Below are 22,210 nucleotides of genomic sequence, written 5' to 3'. Positions count from 1 at the left end.
GACCACATGTCGTGAGATGAAAGTAATAATTTTATGCATTTTGAATTTCGGGTGTGATGTGATCCTCTTCTTTGTCCACGAATGCATATGCACCAAAAGAACAATACATTTGGATGATGAAAACCTAAAACAATTCCGCATTCCATCTTTTTACACTTCTATACAATCAAATTACTTGCTGAGAAAAGTAGTCTCGTCATGCATATGAATATGTCACGACACGGTGCACGTTAGGTTGGCCAATTCTTGTAGAACAAAAAAAAGCAAGGAGCACGGTGAGGAAAAAGTACAAAGTGAAATCCCAGTTGGACGTAGACAAAAGGAAATTCTTATTTTATTCAGTTTTATCTTACCACCTTCGTCCTCTAGAATTTTGCCCGTCTAAAATTTGGAATACCAGAAATAAAATAAGGGTGAAGCCGTGAGAAGGCATTAAACGAACAAACAGGTGCAGTCGCATCGTTTAACAAAGTCTTAACTTGTAAGTTACAAAGGTGAACAAATTTTAGGGAGGTGAAAGAAGACGGGACGGACAAATTTGAGACGAGGGGAAACAATGAAATGCGATTTTGTAGAGAAATTTCAGAGTGAAAGTTGAAAGTTTCATGCAGCCAGCGTCTGGTTTTAAATTCCGTCGTCCAACTCTGACTTGTTGTATTGTGCATACAATTTTGTTACGAAATATAAGTATGTATGTAGGCGAGCGAATTATGTATTCACTCACCAACTATATAACCAACCAAGTGTAATAACGACCTGCACAAGTCGACAAAGTTGGTTGATAATGAGGTTATCCTGAGGACAGATTTTGCACACAATTGAGCTGATACATATTTTAATGGTGTGAAGTTTTATTGTGAGGGAATTAATAAAGGGGATACGTTTTTGTTTGAAATGTTTGCTTGTTTTCGGCAGCCGAATTCAGGATAAATAAATAAAAATGTTATGTCGGTGATCTTTCTATCGAAAATATTATGTAACATTTTATTTGTGCTGCATAAATTCTAATATTTAAAATATGCAAAACTACTTCTATGTAAAACAGTGATGGAACTGGAATGTATTCGTGTACTTGTTTTGTAGACAATTGAGATTTACGAGATTCAATAGTTGCCTGTTATCGGAACTGCAACGGAAGTGGAGAAAGCAGATTGTTACCATTAGGCAGTTGGGCAGGGGAAAATACGTGTAATCAGACTACTACATGACCGTCAATCAAGAACTTTGGGAGTAAATATTGAATTTGTATGTAGCTTGTTTGCTGCGCTCTCACAAGGCAAAAATGAATGTCGACATCCGGTCAAAGTTTGTTTGGCAAAAATGGAGAAAAAGTGGGCATAGTTAAAGAGCTACGTGCAAAATTATTTTACAAAAATGCAATGAAGAGCACAAGAGCACTTAGATAATTGTAGGGAATATGAAAATGGAGAAAGTTTCATTCAAAGTATGTCGAAATTCTTGCATTTCATATTAAGTATTTATGTCGATATGTTACATATGCAACTTGTTATAACTTTTTGTAGAATATTCTCCACATAAATATGACCATTAGGTAGCTTAAAATAGCTACCAGATCTGAAGTTTTCTACTTTTCTATACGTGCAAATTCTGCCTTACACACCTTATAAATACTTTTTGAAGAATGTGATGATCCGCCTACAATATCTGTATTTTTATAATATTGCATTTCATGCAATTTTTAAAAATCTCAAATTCCTCTCCGCTCTTTTATGGTTATTACGCGGATAATTGTAGCAGTGGGTAAAGAACCGGATATTTCTTTCGTCACTTTTACATATATGTACAGAGCTCACCACAAATTTACAATTTACAGAGGTTACTTACATACTTCTTTGGGATACGAACCATAAAGTTATGCATGCATAGCTTAGATTTTGTCATTTTCAGAAATATTCTTATAAGCTCCCTGAATTTATTTAAATGTCATTGCCACCTTTATAATCATCCTCCAGAGCGTCTCTCCATGCTCATTTGCATGCATGTATGCTACCACTCACGCATTGGTTGACATGTAACTCACTTTTTTTATTTGAAATGATGAGTTTGACTTTTATATCTTATCCTACGCTTTGGGTTAAAAAAGTTTTTTGTGGTTCTGGCAGACACTGTGGCTTCACTTTTAGTTTTCTGCAGAGTAACAGCACTCTAGAGTTAAAATTCCCATCGTGTCAGCCACTCGTTCCTGTGAACTAACTAAGTAATAAAACTCGAGGAGTTGACGATCCAGAAAATCTATGACACTTGATTATACTCTTGTAAATCCTCAATTTTGTCAGTTACGTAAGTAAAAGAGTTAATTTCCCTCATGGTTTGGTTAGAAATCCAGAAGTCTAGAAGATTTTTGGCACTGCTTATTCGGTTTTTGATCGTGTGTCATCAACTGTGGTTGGTTGTTATCATTGGTTCAAATTAATATTTCCAAGTAGTCAAGTTCAAGGTTCTTTACAGTGTTCTCGCTGATTCGATTCGATGCTGCGATTTATGCCAGTCACCGTGAATTGCAATTAAATTAAGATTTATTTCCCAAAGTCATTCGTGTGCAAGGTGCTGAGCTGGATGGTTGGTTAGTGTTAATATAACAAGTGAGACAGTGAGTTTCTGGTTTTCGTTCGAAATTAGGGTCACGAAAGTTTTCCTTTGGTTTGTCTCTCGTTAACGAGTGTGATGCAAATAATAGCAAAGTTTCACAATGAAACGTGTTTTATAGACGCTTCAGATCACAATAAAAGTGCACGGTTTAATTATGGGAATGCATAACTCGTAATCCTTGGGAAAATGAATAAAATCCAATTAAGTAAGTCGTAATTAAGGAATTTAGGAGAGTACCCAGTTATCGCGCTGTTCTGAGTTATCTGAGTTCTGATTCCATAAGCCCTGATTCGGACTAAAAACACGAAATTCTAAAAACTCAAATATTTCCTAGAATTTCCGGCATATTCAGCGTAACAATAACAATACCAGGATTAATACACATCTTAACATTCACTCGAATAAAGTCTGTTTATTCCTACTTAAAAGGGTATTAAGTATTATTATTGATTCATCCTTTACGTTAAGGAGAAAGTACTTCAGGGATGCGAAAGAGCCGGTAATTCACTCTCGCTTTCATAGTGGTATTATATCACATACATAACTTCATCTTTTCCATCCTGAGTAAATCATACGATTTGAATTGAATTACTCAAAACCTACTTATGCATATATTTATTATGCCTTCAAGTTCTGCATGGATATGATATTACGATAAGATATCCTTCTTCAGAACGCTTAAAAATTAGATTTTACCCAATTGAAGTTGACAATTGGGAGAGTGGAACCTATGCCAACCGTCGTTTCCAAGTTTTACGTACGCTTATGTAAATACTACGTGCCTATTTAAGTATGAGACAAGTTCAACGAGTTCATATGCATGTAGGTACTCTGCCATTTATCCTATGAAATGAAATCACCTAATGGCTCCTATCCCATGTAATGTATACTTAATGAAACACGTGTTCTGCTTCCCAAAGGCTTGGGGATAATTGTTTTGAAATCCTTCTGCAAAGAGAGCATTTTCATTCTATCCCCGAAACTCGAAAATTGTTGGGACGCGATATCAACAATTCATGAACAATATTTAAAAACTTTAAATACCCGCTTGCAATATTATTAAGCTCAGATTATTAATGTCCGATATAAAAACTTGTTGGAGATGATATTATTGGCAAATCTGTTTAAAAAGTCCTTGAAATATTTGCAAAATTTATTTGCAAAACACACCCTACTCACAACAAACGATGAGATATTATTATTTATTCTGCAAATCCACACAAAATGCGTCAGTAGAAGAAATTCAGCGATCATGCATAAAGCTTGCAACTCTACGTATGTCTTCAATTTTATTTCATTTCCTGCTTCAGAATTAAGGTGAATGTGAATCGGTGTCTTTGTGAGTGATCCGTCCAACCAAAGCAATGTAAATGGCAAATCTTACTTTTTGGAATGCACACCTATGTATTTTTATGCGGGTGACTTGGCTTGGCCGACATAAGGATGAACATTTGCAGACATACATAGCTATTCACATCTCACTTTATTACTTCATCCCTTTATACGAGCACATCTGATACCACTTCCAGCTGGAGCTTTTCCCCACTTTCAATTTGTGACCTGTGACCGTTGCATCACATAACAGCGCCAGACGCGAAAAGTTGGAAACATTCTGTAGAATTTTTCATGAAAATCACCACAAACAAAATGACTCCAAGAATAAATAACTAACTTGTGTACATACTTAAACTGTGGAGATTTTTGATGAAATATATCGACTCAAATTAAACCTAAAGTAAGAGCAGATGTAAAGTTATGTCAGATCATTACACGACATATTGACAAGATTTTATAGGTAGTTGGTGTCTTCTGGAAATGACATTGTCGGAGTGGATGAGGTGAAAAGGTCATATACTTTCCCTTGCCAGGTTCCTTTCCGATGGATGAATCATGGCTAAGTAATAACATTGAATTTGCGAACACTGTGAGTGACATTGGCTATGCGAACTGCGAATACGAGTCAGTTTTGCACTGCATGGTGAAAGACACATCTGAGCTCTCATAAAATAAAATTTGATGCGATGCACCAACAGAATGCCATGCCACAAACATACAGACCACTTTTCAGCCACTGCTCATCCACATTTGTTGCTCTGCCAAATCTTTCTTTACCAACAGAAACATCACCCAACCCGTAAAACCCACATAGTATTTAGTAGCACATAGTAGCAAAATAAAGCCAAAACCATTTCTGCCACGCTATCGCTTTTCCAAAAGCAAAAGCAAAGCAAAGGAAGCTCGTCAAAATCCAGAATGCACTTAGCAATGTGGTGATGGATGGGTGGCACTAAAAACATGTTAATCTTTCTATTCATAAATCAAATACTGTTCTCCTATAGCTTGGGCGGGTTAGGAATAGGAACGACAAGTTATGTGGAAATTATTAAGCGTAATTTTCTTCTTTTACTTTATTTACTCGCCTCTTTAAAACAGAACGTGTGCTTAAGAGTTGGTGGGAAATGGCAAATTAGCAGGATTTTAATGGTGCAATTTGCAATACGGAGGGAAAAATTGAGAGCCATTAGCATGCACTGACTGTAAATTGAGGAAACGGCCTTTTTTTGGGAAAGAGAAGGAGAAGATGGAATCTTTATTGTACTACACTTTGCAAAGTGTATGCCATTTAGCGAAGCATTTACCACCAACCATGAAGCCCGTGAAGAATGATCTGATCCATTGATCAATAATGTCAACTTACTTATGTGTGTGTGTAGTAGGTGGCTGTGTGGGTGGATGAGCGAGGTTTAATTTGGGTCGTGAACATTGGTTTTGGAGGTGCTTTCACCTCATCTCAATTTTATACTAGCATCATCCTGGATAATCAAGTTGAGAGTGACAGTTAAGGAGAAAGTTGAAGTGATGTAATTTTGTGGCTAATGGACAAAGTGCGCTACACAACTTTCTCTGTCAGGAGTTTACCACCAAAATGTTGTGGGGTTGTGGTGCCATATTCTCATTGGATTGGAACAACAGGTCTCATCTGTTCCATGTATAACATAATCTTGAAATAATTATTTTGCATCGATCAAAGCACGATTTTCTTACTGTTTAATCTGATTGGCGTTTAATTTTGTGGAAACTAGAGGGGCACGTGTTTGACAAACTTTGGGGCTAGATGAATACCCGAAAAGACTCTGGCTTCTTTTAGTTAAAACTTTTTTCCGGATGGTTGCACAGCCACGTAATATCTGAAGATGAAGTTGGAATTGCACACTGACTTACAAGCAGCAGGTCGCAATCTAAGATGAGAAGAATGACTTTAACCCATCATTCACGACGTATACAGGCAATAATTCGCCTCAATCCTATTTATTTGTCAAATTTGGTTGAATAGGATTAGGATAAACTATAAGGTTCGTTCCTTCTTTGTCAATAAGCAGCTTCAGAAATTCCGGTCAGGCTTTTCCCTCTAATTACTTTTCGGTGAAAAAAGGAGTTTGACTTTCTCTCTTCAGAAGAAAAGAACAAAATCCAACCAAATCATCTTTCATTCAGCGGCTTGTCCCCGTATGGCTTTTCTTGTCATCGTCTTCATCATCATATCATCACGGCTTCTTCCACGGTGTGTAGTTCTTCTCTCTGTTGACTTCTTCATCCATGCAACATTGTAACAGATCAAGGGAAATTAACATACAAATAGGAAAAAAGAACCGGTTCTTTTTGGATTAGGATTCCATCCGTCTTCACTGGGTGGATTTGTCACCTTGATGGTATGTTTCTCTCAATTCGAGAGAAATGCCAAGTTTTTTTCGAACTTCTAAAAATGTGCACATGAGAGTGAAAGCTGTATTTTTCATTTATTTTGGCCCTTAAAATGGAACAATTTTTCCAGTTGTAAACGGCAAAGGTTATTTTATATCGTAATTTTCATCTAGCTCACGACCCAACAAGATCGCCAGTTTCCTGGAAAGAGTCAATTTCTTAATTTGGTACGGATTCTGATCACATGATCCCACCTACGATGTTATGATTGACCTACAAACGAATGGATAAGACGTAAATAAAACAGTGCCCTCATGTCACCTACACACGTGACGATACTAAAAACGCGTTACTGAGAATTGACCACATCGAAAGAAGATACGAATCCTCCAGAATGTTTTGTTTTCTTCATGAGACTGAGAGAGATGTTTTGTTACGTTGTCAATCATATCGATCCCCGTCCCCGTTCTAATAATTACTTTTTGTTCCCTAATTGTGGTTGAAATCTGGGGAAAATAATATCTGTTGGACATTCGGACAATGAAAGTAAAGAGAGAAAGAGAGCGAGTACGAGTGTTTATCAAATATTTTGGAGTAGAACAATGCATTAGAGATGTCCTGCTAGAATTTCTGTCTGAAATGCGCACTAGGATGACAGAACAATGAAACAATTTAATAAATGTAGCATATTTTCCTATTATTTCGATGGGTGATGGATGGATATAGGACGCGAATAACTTGTTTGATAACAACCAAGCTGCCAGAATCGTCAAGTTGTAGGAGTTTTGCTTGCACCTGTCTTATCCTATCTTTAACAAGGTTTTGCTAGGTAGCTCCTCCTATGGTGATTATCAAATCTAATCCAACCTGTCTTCTAATACATGTTACTTTTTAATTGCGCCAACGCCAACACAGACAAAGTGTACATACGCCTGAAACAATCATCACCACTACGAATCGTGTATGTAAGTACGTAAGTAGATAAGTGTCGTAATGTGGAGAGGATTCTCGAAAGTGTTTAAACAGGATTTTGCTATAAAAATTCGAGGTAAATAAATAAGTACGAGTGTTTGTTCCAAGTAAATGTTAATATTTGCAGTTCATTTCTGTTCGAATCTCTTCTCCATCATGGTCAAATTCTATAGACCTACATACACACATTTTAGGCAATCGTTCGTGTGTCTACAAATTCGAAAAATATTTGCTTAATGGGTAAAAATTGTTAAGTGTTTTAGGACGCGGACATGCCATATATGTAGAAAAAGTTCTTTACACGGCTTGAATCACTGCTAGTATGCATTCGCAGAACGGCTACATAAGCTTACGGGTGAAAGACGTCCGTTCGAGGACATAAAATTTGTTTGCCTTTGACGATAGGGAAGATTGTCCTTCAACTTTTGTACGATGAGATATTTTCGTGGGATGAGCAATCGGACAGAAATTTGGTGAGTGAGATACTTCGCTCAAACAATTAGAAACAAGTGCAGCGAGGTTAAGATAGTCACGGTCCGGTACTTGCTAATTGTTGTGCGAAAAATTCGAAACCACTTTCAATCCACCTTTGCCCAAAAGTTCAATAGTTCTTTTTTTCACAAGCAACTCGCATTAAAGAACATCTTTGGAAGTGTGCCCAAACCTTTAAGTGAATCAACAATGAATTACCAAAATCCTCCCGACTCTCTTTTCCCTGCAGAAAATTTACCAATTCCAAAAGACTGGTGAAGAAATCTGAGGTAAAGTTTATTATCCATTAATGACCTTTTAGTTCAGTAAATAACAAAACTTGCAAAATCCTTCCCTCTCTACTTCTTTTACCCACTATTAAATATGTACTTTCTACTTTTATCCGTGTCTCATAATGGAAAAAAGCTTTCTTCCAAAGTGCGTGCGAATTAAGTACGATGTGATGCGAAGCAAAGATAGGTGAGTCGGTTAGTGGGTAAAACGGATCGATGTGGTCGGTCGGACCTAAGCGAACGAGGACAACATTAAGATTAAGATTTCTGATAGTCCGACTCGATAGACGCCACTTTTTGCTGTTTTTGTCTCCCAACTTTCCTCTCGACTTGACTTGTCTCTCTCAGTTGGTCGGGTCGGATAAAAGATAGATTTTTGATTCATGGCATGACACTGCCACCTCATTGGCATCCTGCACAAATGATTGATGAGCACGGGTTCACCAAAGTGCTTTGTTGAGTGAGATAAAGGACTATTAAAGGGACTGATTCACTTATCATCTCACTTTCGTAATATACTTACGCACGCGGGACGTTTATCAATTAAATCGATCCCTTCAAGCTAATCGACGTTATCATAAATGGAGGTGAGAGATGAATGAATAGTGAAAAAAGTGAGCATACAGACGAATAAAGGGATCAGTCCAAAATATGGGTACGTAAGATGACAGGAGACTGAAAGCTTTTATGCCTTCGGAAAGTGAAGAGATCTTATTAAACGATCACTTTTTTTAAAACTTGCTGCTAAACCTTGTTCAATATGTTATTCTTGGAGACGACAGAGTCGTTTGGCATTCTAATTATTTTACTTTATTAAGCATTCATGTCATCCTGTTCACATAAATCAATGTTGTTTCCTTCTGCATATCGACATCGTGGTTTGAATTTATTTAATTGATCAACCCACAAATTTCTAAGCATTCCCCTTTGAAATCACCTTTGCCAAGAAAAGTGTCATTTATTTCTCCTCGCTATACAACAAGTTGACTGGATAAAATAAGTGACAGGTCGAAACTGGTCTCCAGAGAGCGATGAATCTTTCCGTCTTGAATTCTCAATCTGGTATTTCGTATCGGTTGGCAGTTCAAGTTGAATCATAATGACGGCAGCAGTACGGAAATACATTGTAATCATCAATTATATTTGCCCCTTCTTGTGGCCTCAATACTCTAATCCTATAAATCTTACGTGTTCGGGAATCTAATAAATTATTTAAATGTTGCGCAATATTTTTTAATAATGCAAATTTAGGACTTACATACGTAAAGAATGATAATTCTACCATTTTTTATGCAAATAGAAACAAGGGACACGCTTTATTTAGCTTCCCCTGAATATATTTGACACCAGGAAACTTTTACGATTTATGTAACATTGTACATGAAATAGAAATTGGATTATTTTTAAGTGAAATGTTCCCCCTTTTCTAGAAGTGTCTTCTTAAAATAAATTAAATAAGTATCTCGAAACGTAGAGGTGGATCATTATTGACAGCACAATTTCAAATGAGACCTAGCTTTCTCTTTCTTGGTCGTGGCAAGTTAAGAATTTCGCAGGTTGGTTCCTACTTATTATTGGTACAATACTTCCTGCTCCTATTTTCTTCTCATCTTGGTTTGAACCGTCTCGAAAGTATGTGACCGACCGTCTCGACTTCAAAGTGCTTTTAATTCCTCCTTTGTGAACTTAATTCAATTTCACATCCAGCTCCTTTCACTTGGCCAATTTCGTCAAAGAAAAGAGAACAAGTCAGTCGCTGACCTCGAAGAAGAAGAAGAGTTCTAAAACCGGGAACGTCTTCCTCCTCCTCGTCTCCCTTCTGCTACTTCAAGTTTGAGATAAATGTGCCTCGGGTTTAAGAAGAAGAAGCTGAAGGACGGACCCTTTGAAGCTGACCGAACCGAAGATTTTCCTCATTCATACTTTGGCAGTTTACTTGTCAGATGAATTGGCAAAAAGTTTACAAAGGACACTTCAGCGAAAGCGATGGTTCATGAATCATACTGGAATATTTTTCCTTGTGTTTGCTTTACGTAACATGTCTTCACTTAACTTTCACCGTAACCGCACCGCACCGCCAACTTTTTTTCTTTCTTGAACTATCTTCAAGATCAAGTTCTCACTAATTCACATTCTCAGTTTCCAACATTTTTTTCGTCTTCCTCTTCAAAGGATTTTAGATTGACAGTTTTTGGCAAGGCGTTCCCTATCAATAATCTGGCTTGTTTAGTATTCATGGTTTGGTTAGACTGTGAAGATTTGCTTTCTTTCACCATGCAGATTTTGTGGTGAAAAGGGACGACATAAAAAAACTTTCTCGGAGAAAGTTCAAGGTACGGGTAATCGGTCGGTTAAAAATAACCTTGTACGAAAAGATTGCGGTCCACGGGCATGTCTTAAATTTAATAATTATGCCAACATTTCAATTCAAATCATGAAGTGAGATTTTATCCGGTTTATAAAATCAGAATATCATACGAATCGCGATAATAGTTTCTCTGCACGTCGGCAACATTTCCTAATTGCAGTACTTTCCTTGCCCTCTGGGTTTGTTCACGATACGTCGGGATGACCTTCACTGGACACACGTAATGATATTCTGAAGCATATATACACATACAACTCGACTCGGACATGTCAAGGGTACAGTCTGCAGGGCAGTACTTTTTCAACCACAACATAATAGAGAAATGTGGATCAGAATAGAATGTGCTGACACTGACAGACCAGCAGCCTCTGAGGGCATATCCTTTCTCTCCTCTCTGGACAATGAAGTCAGAAAGGAAATCGTCGGGAATTGCTGTACATTATATAATTGGCACTGTTGGTTGGGTGAATAAAATACAATTTCTCACGAGGGACTACATATTTTCGTTTTATAATAATTTTACAAGCACGTGCACAACTACTCGAGTGGTCGTGGTGGTAGAAGGGCAGAGGTTGGATAGTAAATTGGCGTGGGTGTGCATGTGTCTTATGTATTATGCCTGAAGAAATGGTGCAGGTTTCTATTTTGTGGAAGAGAGATGATAAGTTTGTGGGTGGTCATATTGTATTTTTGATGGATATCTGGTATAAGTCCGGCAGCATTTGGTTTCGACATTTCCTGATTTTTCTTTCATCAACTCAACTCAATCTTATTTCTTGTCTTATTGTTTGATCATGTGGGATATTTTTGCCTATTGGATTGTGATCAGAAATTCCTACTTAATTCAACCAGGAAAGGTTGAAGGTTAGCCGATTTTTTTTTGTATCTCGGATTTTCATCCCTTTTTTCCTGTACTTTCTCTTGCAAAAGTGTAAAAAAATTAGGATAGTAAAATGTTATGGAATAAAAGATGTAGGTACGAGAGACTGCACTTAAAGGTTAATCAGTCTGATTAATGGTATGTACGTACAATTGATGATAATTGCACAGGGAATTGAACACATTCTTAAAGGATTTGTTATTCTAGCGTGGGATCGGATTCACATTAAAAATTGATTCCGAGATGACTCTATTCGTTCGATATTGGCATTTCTTGGGACAACAAGATCATGAATTTTTCAGATATTGTTCCTTTTCTGTCCCACCTGGGCAAACATGACGTTACGTAAGTCATTCAAATGTGTGGGCTGTAGTGTGTGTTCTTGTTGCAATGTGAAGGACCAATTTGAATAAATACGTACATCACACAAAAAGGCAGAGGTTCTGTTATGTTGCAATTTCTGAGCACAGTAAACTATTATCCGAATCCACGAAAAGTTAAGTTTTGCCCACTTGACCAAATATATCCTCTCATAAAATTGGCTATTTGATGTAGTACGTTCCACTTCGGTTTCCTTTCCAAAAGTGTTTTTTTATGTCGTGGAATTTAAATTCTTCTAGATTCGGTGAAATGTATACGAGTTTTTTTTCAAAATAGAGGGCAAAAAAATCCTTTTTTTCTGCTCCTTAGATTATTATGTACAGTAAAACATGAAAACCACTGAACATGTTTAGCATGGAAGCCAATTTTGGATTTTTTTTTACTTACGGACATTATTGAACAATATTAGATCAAATCACTCTAAGGTCTTGATTTACTTTTATTATGCAATAATTGCCTTTGATCAACCAAAAAACCTGTTAACTTAACAAGCAAAAAACTGAAAAAAATTGAAATCAACAAATGGTGAAAGTACAAATATAGTCTAGACTGGAGTCTGCCCTCCTTGTAAATGTTGCTAATTAATTAGTTCAGGTTCTTATTACAGGTAAGCACTGACAATTAGAATGTTTTTGTATTGCATCGCGGTTTGTAACCTTATTCTTTCATATTATGTCGGCTGGTGTGATGTTGCATACATAGATTTCAACCGAAAGAAAGTAGTTTAGCCGTGCAATCTTTGTTCTTTCCTTCCAATCTAAACTTTTACTTTACAATTGTCGTAAACTAAATCCAATCTCACCAAACATCTGCTACTCCTTCTGCCAGTTTGGTCGGTTTGACTCATTTCTGTTTCCCTAAAATTCCGACACAGTTTAGGTCATGGTTGAAACCAAAACTCACCGAGAGACACGAACCTCAGCTAAAATGAGGATTAAACCGGTGACAGCTTTGAATGATAACATGGTCAAAGTGTTTTTCTGCATGTTTACTTTCCATGTAAGCTGGCTGAATATTTTTTCCACAAATGAGTGCTTATACAAAGTGTAGAATTTCATAAATAAATGAGCAGCTACCTACAACTTAGAAAATACGTGACATTTCTGCTACACATAAATTGTCAAGTACATATTATTTACTACACAATACGGATTAAAATAACCACCTCCACAATATGAATAGCACAGATCGAAGAAACTTTTTTTTGCACACTGAAATGACAATGAAATATGTAAACGTAACTGAGTACACCATTTGGTCTGACATTATTTGCACGGAAAAAAGCAAGTATTTGGACTTTGAGTCGTCGTCGTCTCTTAGTCCTCGTTGACACAATAGTGCTTCAAGCCATCAACTTCTTTCTTACATATTTAAATATATCATGCAATATTACCCCCTGAGTAATGCGATGTAGTTTCGGAATAAATATTTATATTTAGTCCTTCACTCCACCATCCCTCGAGCAGACACTCGTATTTATTCCCCTTTTTCTCCTCTTAAACTCTGTCAAGCAGGAAAGTTCGAGATTTTAGAATAAAATCCGAAAATATGATTTCACTCTGGGTTGACAGATTTGGGGCGATATTGTCTCTTGGATGGAAAGGGGAGACTTTAATCTTGAGATAAAATTGAGCTGGAAATTTATGGATGGCAGTTTTCTTCTCTAATTTCCAGGGCTTTCACCTTCAAAAACACCTCATGCTCAAAGGCGATAAACAATTTAAACTTGTTGACAATATGCGATGAATACGCCGTGTTTGGGTGTCAATATTTATTTTAGCATCTTCTTTTTCTGATGGGATATTATACGATGTGCGGTGAAAGGTGAAAAACCTGCTTGGAACGTAATTGTGCATGCTTAAAGCCCTTTTGATGCAGAGGCATATAAATTATATTGCTTTTTCTCCCCATGAAAATCTCCACAAGACCTCTTCACTCATGGCAAATTACCCTTCATTAAATTATCTCAAATGCCGCGTATCCATATAAGAGGATTAAAAAAGCATTCCATTCCTTTAAAGCTCAACGTGTACTTGAGCGGCTAAGAATAAGTGAAAAATGTCATTATTCAAATTCATTCCTCAGTTCTGTTCAAATTCCGAATTCTGTCCGTTCACCGATAATGTTTTGTCAAAAATTTTGCTCGGTTGTGGAACCTTTCAGAAATAATAAATTTATATTTTGAGCAAGAAATTTTGAGGAGGATGTGAAGAAGCCATATGTTTCCTCGTGTCAATATATTTTATCCCTAGAAAAAATCACGAAAGCTTCCTTGAGCCCAACGACACAGTCAACACCACTTAATTCGAGAAGACTTTTACTTTTATGCATGTCACGCTCATCTTCACGTCACATTCCGTCACTTCATTTACTTTTCGTTCCCCATCCCGCGTCATTTCGTGGTAGATAAAGAATGTAAATGATGGAATAATGTAATGAAATCATGCAATTCAAGGTCAAATGCATGACCATTTTGTTAAACAATGTTGGCCTATCCGGAAACTTTGGAAGCATCAATATTCCAAGTTTGTCTTGATCGTTGAACTTTGGCAAGTATGTAAAAAAGCGTTTTGATCGAAAATTTGCAATCAAACTCGTCTTTACATTACAATCAGTGTGCCTGTATAACCTTGAACTTGATGGAAATGCCTAAAAGTCAACAACTCCCACACACGGTGCGTAGTCCATGTTGGAGGTGACTTTCTCCCAACTTTGTTTTCGAATACTTTAACAATTTATGCACTGTTTTAAGTGCAAACAGCAAAGTCAGAGTTACCTAACTCATAGTGGATTGAGCAGTGTCGAAATACATAGAAACCCATGAATTTCACCCGCCCTGAGCAAAGGATTAATTCAATCCCTTCATTTGTCAGTGATGATTGCCCAAAATTAGTGAGGTGCTGCTGGTGTGGAATTAAGTCTTGGAGAAGTTAAGACAGACTTTACTTCAACATGTGGCACAATAAGATTGGCTCTATATTGTGGTTCCAATAAGCTCCAAAGAGCTGAAAAAAATTGACATCAGAAAGCAAGACCAAGCGCAATTTTGTCCACGTGGTGAAAACAACTTTCACCACAAACCAGGATAGATAAAAGCAAGTGAATGAATCTTGAATCACGATGGGATGAAGGACTTGATACTTGAAACCAGACGGCAAAAAGGCGAATGATATCCTTCTTCTGGCAAGTAATTTGTCAGTGTTGCCATTTTTACTACTACGTTTCTCTATAGCTTGCTAGTTTAGGTGTCAATTTTGTTTTCGAGACATTTCACGCGTGTAGGATTGGGTCGACTGTACTTTAATCTGGCCTCGTATTTCTCGTACACATGGTGCATCCCATTCCACAGGACTGACTGCTTTCACCGATACGTTGATTATAGCAGGAAATGAAGCAGGGATACAATTTCATTTCCTTGTGGACTACGAAATAAATTCTGCAGTAACAAGTCCCAATCTTCTTTTCTATCTTTCTTTATCATTATCGATGAAGAAACTAGATTTGCCCGTCCAGTTGAGTGAGATTGTCCGTTCGGGGACCAGGTTTCAGAATTGAGCATACTTATTGGATTTAGGCTTGCGTGGTTTAAGTCGGAATTACCCAAGCATGAGAATGACAGTTGGCAGGAGCAAAGCGGATAACTAGTGGACAGCAGAGGACCACTGCTGCTACCACCAAAAAGTAATTACGCTTTCACCCATAATATGGCTGGTTCTGTTGATTGTGCTCCAACCAAAATGAATTTGGGAACGAATCAAACAACGAATGGTTCATGCTTTTCACTTTAATCTCCTCCTTTGTACCCTCGAAAATCAGATTCAACGTCTATTTTCAAGGATTAATGAGAACATATACAAATGACAGTTGTGATGAGCACGTATTATTATTGTGTAAGGAATTGTTGCCTTGAACCTTGAAATTTATTGTAAACATTTCTCATCGAATTTACATTAGCGAAAAAGAGTTGTATGTTGGAGTTGACGTAGGGCATCAGCATCGTTATTGTGTCGAAGTCACGTAGGAATAATTTCACGGTTTTTGACTTTCCCGTAATTTCTTCGCTTTTTTGCGAGTTTTTTTGATAAAGTCAGGAATTTATAAAAAATTTGGCTCCTTTGTAGTCAGCTTTTTCCTATGTACATAAAATTTATGTGATACGATAACGTCTGTGCAATTAAACTATGAAAATAAAACTCATTAATTTCATCACTTACATACTTTCACCAAACGAATACATCCTTCTTTTTTCTTGCAGAGATACTAATCATCCCACAAAAAACAGCCACCCACCGCCAAAATGGCCAACCTGACTTATAGTTTTAGTCCTGACGAAAGTTATCCTACTTTCCCCACCACCGCCACGTCGACCGCCGCCACGAGTACCACCGCCGTAGCGAACCACAGCTTCAGTCCGGAGATAATCACCACTGTGTCCGATGCGGAGGCAGACAAGGCATTAAGAATTAATGTGTGTCGTATATATGGTCTCACGCTAGACGAGTACATTAATCAGATTACGAACAGTAATAGTAATAAGGATAATCTCCATTCCGTCGTGAATGACTCATATCACCTGCAGGATAGTAATGATCTCGATGCTGACTTAAGCAGTCTAGCGTATGGACAACAGCACAATGATTCTCTCTCATCCTTACTTCATCATTCCACAACGGACTCGGTTGGAGATGCGAATCTGGACCTGAATCTTGACCTGTTGACGAATCATGACGTGGGTGGAAACGCCACGGTTTGCTTTGGTGGTTGGGATGGGATTCTGTGCTGGCCGGAAACTCCGGTCGGTCAAACGGCCACTCTTTCCTGTTTTAAAGAGCTCAACACTATTTTATATGATAGCTCAAGTAAGTAAATTTCCTATAATCAGGGTAAATTTGTGAATGAAAGGGTCGTATTATTAGTTTTGATTGGGATTTGATATATGTGTAAATATCTGCTTGATGAATGTCAACACGCTTAAATTTTTGTGTATTTACGTAGCTTACGTTTGGAAGTAGATTAGCAGAGTTTGACTTTGACATATATTTCATATCCGGATTCTTCCATGGACAATATATGCATAATTACGGTTTTAATTGCATGTTATGCATAAATCGGATTTGTCATGAATGGCACAGAGCTGCGTAGTTGCATATGTACGCAGTGTACAGATAACGACAAGAATTTTGCAAAGATGAGCCGCACAAACTATGTGCCGTTGAGCTTATGTACATACACCATTTGACAAAATGGGTCTCATGTTGGCATAAAGTATCAAGCCTGCATAATTCTCTTATTTTACTGCAAACACGCAATTAGGAAACTGTCGTGCATACTGCGTGCGTGGGCAGGATGGTCCTTATCTCAAGTCATTATTATTTTAGGTCAGTACCGTACCAACCGTGGTATATGGTGGTACCAAATACCAGGCCCGGGGCCCGCAAGGGCCCGGGCCAGGTCACTAGCTTTTCACTAGATATAATGGACTTTTTTGGGTATTGACGATTTTACAAAAAAATATTCCACGCAAAAAAATTTTCTTACATCTAACATGAAACTGCTAGATTTATTTGTTTTTCATGTGTAATTATGCTTGTATGAATTTAGAGCAAACATACTGTGTCACCTTTAATTTTAATAGTTTTACTTTCGAATTTCAAATAATATGAAAAATCCTGATTTTAGCTGAAACGCAATTTAGAAATTCAGTTAAAAGGGAAATTAGCACACTTAAAGAAAACCTAAAAGTGTGGATCGACTTATTTCTGTGCTTGAGGAATTTTAAAATTTACGGGGTAAAAATCGGAGAGGATCACATCACGCCTACGAATGTTTCGTTACAATTTTGAAATATGTAAATTACCTGACACCAAAATTTGTCAAAAGTTGCCATATTGCTATTATATTTTGTGGGATTTTGGGAAATTGTAAAGTGTTGGTACATTCTTAATTTGTTGGAACCGAAAATGCGAACTTCAAAAATTCAATGTGAAAAAAGCAAAGATGCTTTTTGGAAACTCAAATGTGCCTCGCTAGGGGACAAATTTAACGAAACCCAGTGATAAAAGTGGATATGAACTTAGGACCATTAACTTACAATGCGATGACACCATCGGTCTCTCTCCGTTTTTGACGAAACCTCGATAGTTATGCAACCTTAGACATATAATAGAATACGTGTTTCAGGATTTTTCATAATGCTCAGCTTAAAGGAAATTATAACGGAATCCGTGAGCGAGAACTTCCATTTTGACCGTTACATTTTCTTGCGAGGGAGAAAAATAAAGATTCTCGCTTACGAATACCATCATACATAATTTCGTTTAAGCTTAAAATGCGTGGGCATAGATTGGTTTCCTCCAATTTTGACCCGACCAATTTAGATTGCATACACAAGGAAATAAGAGGACGTAGTTTTGTGCATACCCCGTTTCTGCCTGTGAGAAAATTTTTGAAGTCATTTTGAGCCAAATTTGGATTTTTCAAAGTTATGTAAATTTTTAAATTTGGGCCCTATTGCAAAAATGAAAGAACATTTTTTGCAAAGCATGACATTGAGTTTAAGGAAATTCTCAATTTCAAAAACTTTAAATTTTTTCGAATTTTCTGATCTGGAGCATATTTTCATACAAATTTCGAACGTTAAAAGTTCTTCGAAAAACAGTTCTTATAATTTTATGGAAGTAATTTTGAGCAAACACGTTCTTTGATTTTTAAAATAGCGTTAAAAATTCAAAATTAACAGCTTTCTCAAAAATCCTGATTTGGCTGAAAATGTATTAAAAACTTGTCACAACCGAAAAACGAACATACCGGAAAACGAAAATTACGGGTTCAGTTATTTTAGTGTGTGAGCAACTTATTTAAAATTGGTTAGATCAAAATCCAAAGAAATCAATTCAGGTCCACGCATTTTAACTTTAAACGGAACTATGATAGAGTTCGTAAGCGGTAAAAATACTGGAAATTCTCGCTCATGGATTCCGTCATAATTGAGTTTAAGCTGAGCATTATAGAAATGCTGAAACACGTGTTTAATTATGTGTCTCAGGTTGTGTAATTATTGTGGTTTCGTCAAAATCGGAGAGACCGCTGGCGTCATCGCATTGTGAGTCAGACTATAAGCTAACTGCTTCAGGCCCAAATGTTTACGATTGTATATTTTTTTCTTACCGCTTGGTTCAATTTTAAAAGCTATTTTCAGCTAAAACGTTGACTTTTCAAAATACTGTATGTTTTTGAATGTGTACCTTTCAAGAAATCAAGAATACGTGTTCTAAGCATTAAATAGAATTGAGTTTTCGGACCGGCATTATCGCCAATTCCAAATGAGTCTGGGAATTTTTTAAACTTTTAAAACGGATAGAAAAGTAATCAATCGAAAAGGGTTTGGGAAACGTTGCGAAGTAAGCGAAAAGTATCATATTCGCATATTTATGCAACTTATACGTATATAATTTTCTCCGTCCCGGCGATATTTTAAAAAATATGGCTGAGTTAAAAGCGCAAGTAAGTAAATTGTCACTATCTATTTTCCCACGGAACTGGGAAAATAGTGTACTCTTAAGGGCCCGGGGGAAGATTTACTTGATTTTATGTTAGCAACAAATAATTGCCAGGGCCCCTAGATTATTATCGCTCTGTTAGGTTACGACCACAATTAATTGACACCGTTTCTATGGGACACTCACGTTCAAAAGCTTTGAACAAAAGCTTTGGTTTTGTCACTGCTTTTGAAAAAGTTTCCCTCAAGTCCCTCAAGTTTTTGAAAAAAGTTGTTTCTTTTGTTCCATGGATACTCAAAATACAATTCCTGCCATTAATTTGGCAATTCTAAGCCAATTTGTCCTCACTTTACGACCAAATATCTCCACTGCACAAGAGGGCAGATCGTCAAAAAAAACTCAAGTAAAATCTAAAGATATGATTAACGCATTAAACATAATTTAAAAAATCTGCCCTCTTGTGCATTGCTGAATTTTATCGTCAAAGTTGACGTGATTTCTAAGCAACTTCCCCCAGGCCCTTAATACTCGTAGAATATTATCTACTTCGTTCCAGAATATTCTGTATTCTGAAACCAAAACGATTACATAATATCGAATATATTGAAATTATGAAAGGGCCCGGCACCGAAGCTCATACCAGGCCTGACAATTTCACGGTACGGCTCTGTTTTAGGTGCATTTCCCAAAAATTTAAAGCTACATAGCTTTCCCACCTTGAAACAACTTCAAGTATCGTTTCCTACAACAATGTTTATGTAAATAACTACGTGAATCTGGAAAATTAAGGGCAACAAATTCAAGTCACATAAAATCCAGACCCATCCGCAGTCTGTACAACCCACGAAAACAAAGACTTTCACCGAGAAGAAGTACATAAAAGAGGAGACTTACTTATTTGACTAAGAAACTATATACTTTCAGCAGATGCCCTGAAGTGGCAACCTACTATTTTATACGAACCACGGATTACTCCACTTACTTATTCGCTTACTTTAAGAGAAGCGAAAGGATCAGGCTGGTTAGCGGGGATGACTCTCTTGTGACACCTACCTAATAACGAGAAGCTTTCGTGCTGGCCATCCCACCACCACTATTTCGCATTGTATCCGCCAGCAGTGGCCGCGGAAGCTGTGGGGACATTAACATTGTAGAATAAGGAAGGGAGGGGTTTATATAACATGGGGAGATGATGGGGACATCGAACAACCGTGGGGACATTGTTCCCCTGTCCCCACGCTTCCGCGGCCACTGTTCGCCAGCCCCACCCACCAGCATCCTTCTGCTTCGTCTTGGATACAATTTCGAGGGCAAAAGTACACGAAATAATGCACCTATTTTGAACGTCGTCGTCTTTTAGCACAAAGATGTCAAACTTTCCTCCATTAACGTTTCCATCCAGTAATTAGAGATGCTCATTTCCTCGCCTATAATTTGAGACCTCATTTCCTCCCACCACCATCAAGCAGCATCAATAAGTCGAATGGAAAATCGCACCCAATTAGGAAAACATTTTATTAGGAAATTATCCTAATTTAGTGCTCTGCAATCTCACTCTTTGCGTAGGACGATTGGACCAAATGATAAATTGAAATCTGTGCGGAAAGCTTTTGTTCAAACTGTATTTGCAAAGACGAATGATTCATTTCAAGCTTATCGTTAGGTAAGCAGTTCAGCTACGTAGATAAGTTAGATAAATTACTGGGTTGTTGTTTTCGTCGAGAAAATAATATTTATTTTTGAATCAACTGAGACGGAGATAAGCCCGTGTCGTCTCTCCTATAATTTCAGCGTCGATCCAAAAATTCGACTCAAACGATGTTTTCAATCAATTGGCCGTGATTGCAGTCCTGATTGAGATAGATTTTCCTTGCACTTTCTCTTATTATTGGCAAAAGAACGCGAATTACGAGCTCACCGAAGCGTATATTTAAGTCGAAGGAGCACTTTGTTTTTTTTCGCCGGGTTGAAATAAATGGATGCTTCTTTTGCAATCTAAGACTGCACCGAAATTGCATTTATTTAGTCGACGCGCATAGAAAGCAAAACTTTCCCAATAATTTGACTTTATACGGATATTGGTTTTGTGTATTGTATCGGAATCTGGTGGATAGGCTAACGATATTTCTTCACTAACCCTCAAGTACACAATAAGATCCTGCTGTTACTACTGTATCCTTGAATTTTACACTGACTTTCTCATATACATACATAATTCATTACTCAAGCTGAAGCACCACTTTCCACCAGAATGTAGCTGATCAAGACGCAAACTAGTTTTGTCAATCGGTACATACAAAATCGCAGCCTTATTGTCCTGCACAGACTGCGTGAGGAAAATCCAATAAAGAAAAACAGCTCAGATTACGAATTACGATGAACGTCGCAGTCTTGTCGGCATCGCGTCAAGGAAATTCCCTCAGATTGTAAATATACACTTGAGTCGTCTTGTTGCTGTTTGTATGCATTGACCCACAAAACTTTGTGTAAAGTGTCTGACCCCTCATAAATAAAAGGGTTGAGATAATCCCCTTTATTTCCACAAATCGCAAAGTTTCCAAATTGTGTGAAAGCCCGGAGACGAGTTGAGACTGACTCCCTCCTCGTCATGAAGTGTTCTATAAAAGAATCCAGCAGAGTTTCCGTTTATCTTGGTAGCAGTACAAAAACACAATAATCTACGACTAGTTATGTATATATACTAAAATAATGTTGTAATAATATAATAATAACAATGTTGTTTGTCGGGGCAGGCTTTGTTTTCCTAAAATTCATCCAACTTTCACTTTCTCTCTGGTAGGAAATGACCAAATGGGAGGGAACGTTGTTTCATTTTACGTTTTCCTCTCACAAACGAGACAACTTTATTTGAAAAACTCTTGTTTCGTCTTTGTGTATTAAAATAGAAGGAAAGCAAGTGTTGTGGTTTGTTTCGGCAGGATTTTATTGTCAAAACTGCTACACACCCGGAATCTGCGTTTCCAGGTTCTTTAGATTAGGCTGGGTGAGTTCCACCAGGAAATAAATAGAATCG

The 22,210-nt window shown here is 37.3% G+C and overlaps 1 protein-coding gene across 4 annotated transcripts in view; it reads left to right on the top strand.

Moving 5' to 3' along the window:
- Positions 1 to 22,210, top strand: part of LOC110854109 (diuretic hormone receptor) — a 39,280-nt gene that overhangs the window by 499 nt on the left and 16,571 nt on the right. For 3 of the 4 annotated variants that reach the window (XM_035855015.1, XM_035855013.1, XM_022102507.2), the window contains exon 2: positions 15,933 to 16,536. In XM_035855015.1, coding sequence (XP_035710908.1) covers positions 15,975 to 16,536 — 562 coding nt within the window. In that variant the 5' untranslated portion in view covers positions 15,933 to 15,974. Of the gene's footprint in view, positions 1 to 7,657; positions 8,046 to 15,932; positions 16,537 to 22,210 lie in introns of those variants that run through there. The other variant, XM_035855014.1, reaches the window with a different exon arrangement.

The sequence above is a fragment of the Folsomia candida genome, unplaced genomic scaffold (genome assembly GCF_002217175.1).
Source record: "Folsomia candida strain VU population unplaced genomic scaffold, ASM221717v1 Fcan01_Sc009, whole genome shotgun sequence".
Lineage (NCBI taxonomy): Eukaryota > Metazoa > Arthropoda > Collembola > Entomobryomorpha > Isotomidae > Folsomia > Folsomia candida.
This window is presented reverse-complemented; position numbering and strand designations above follow the sequence as displayed.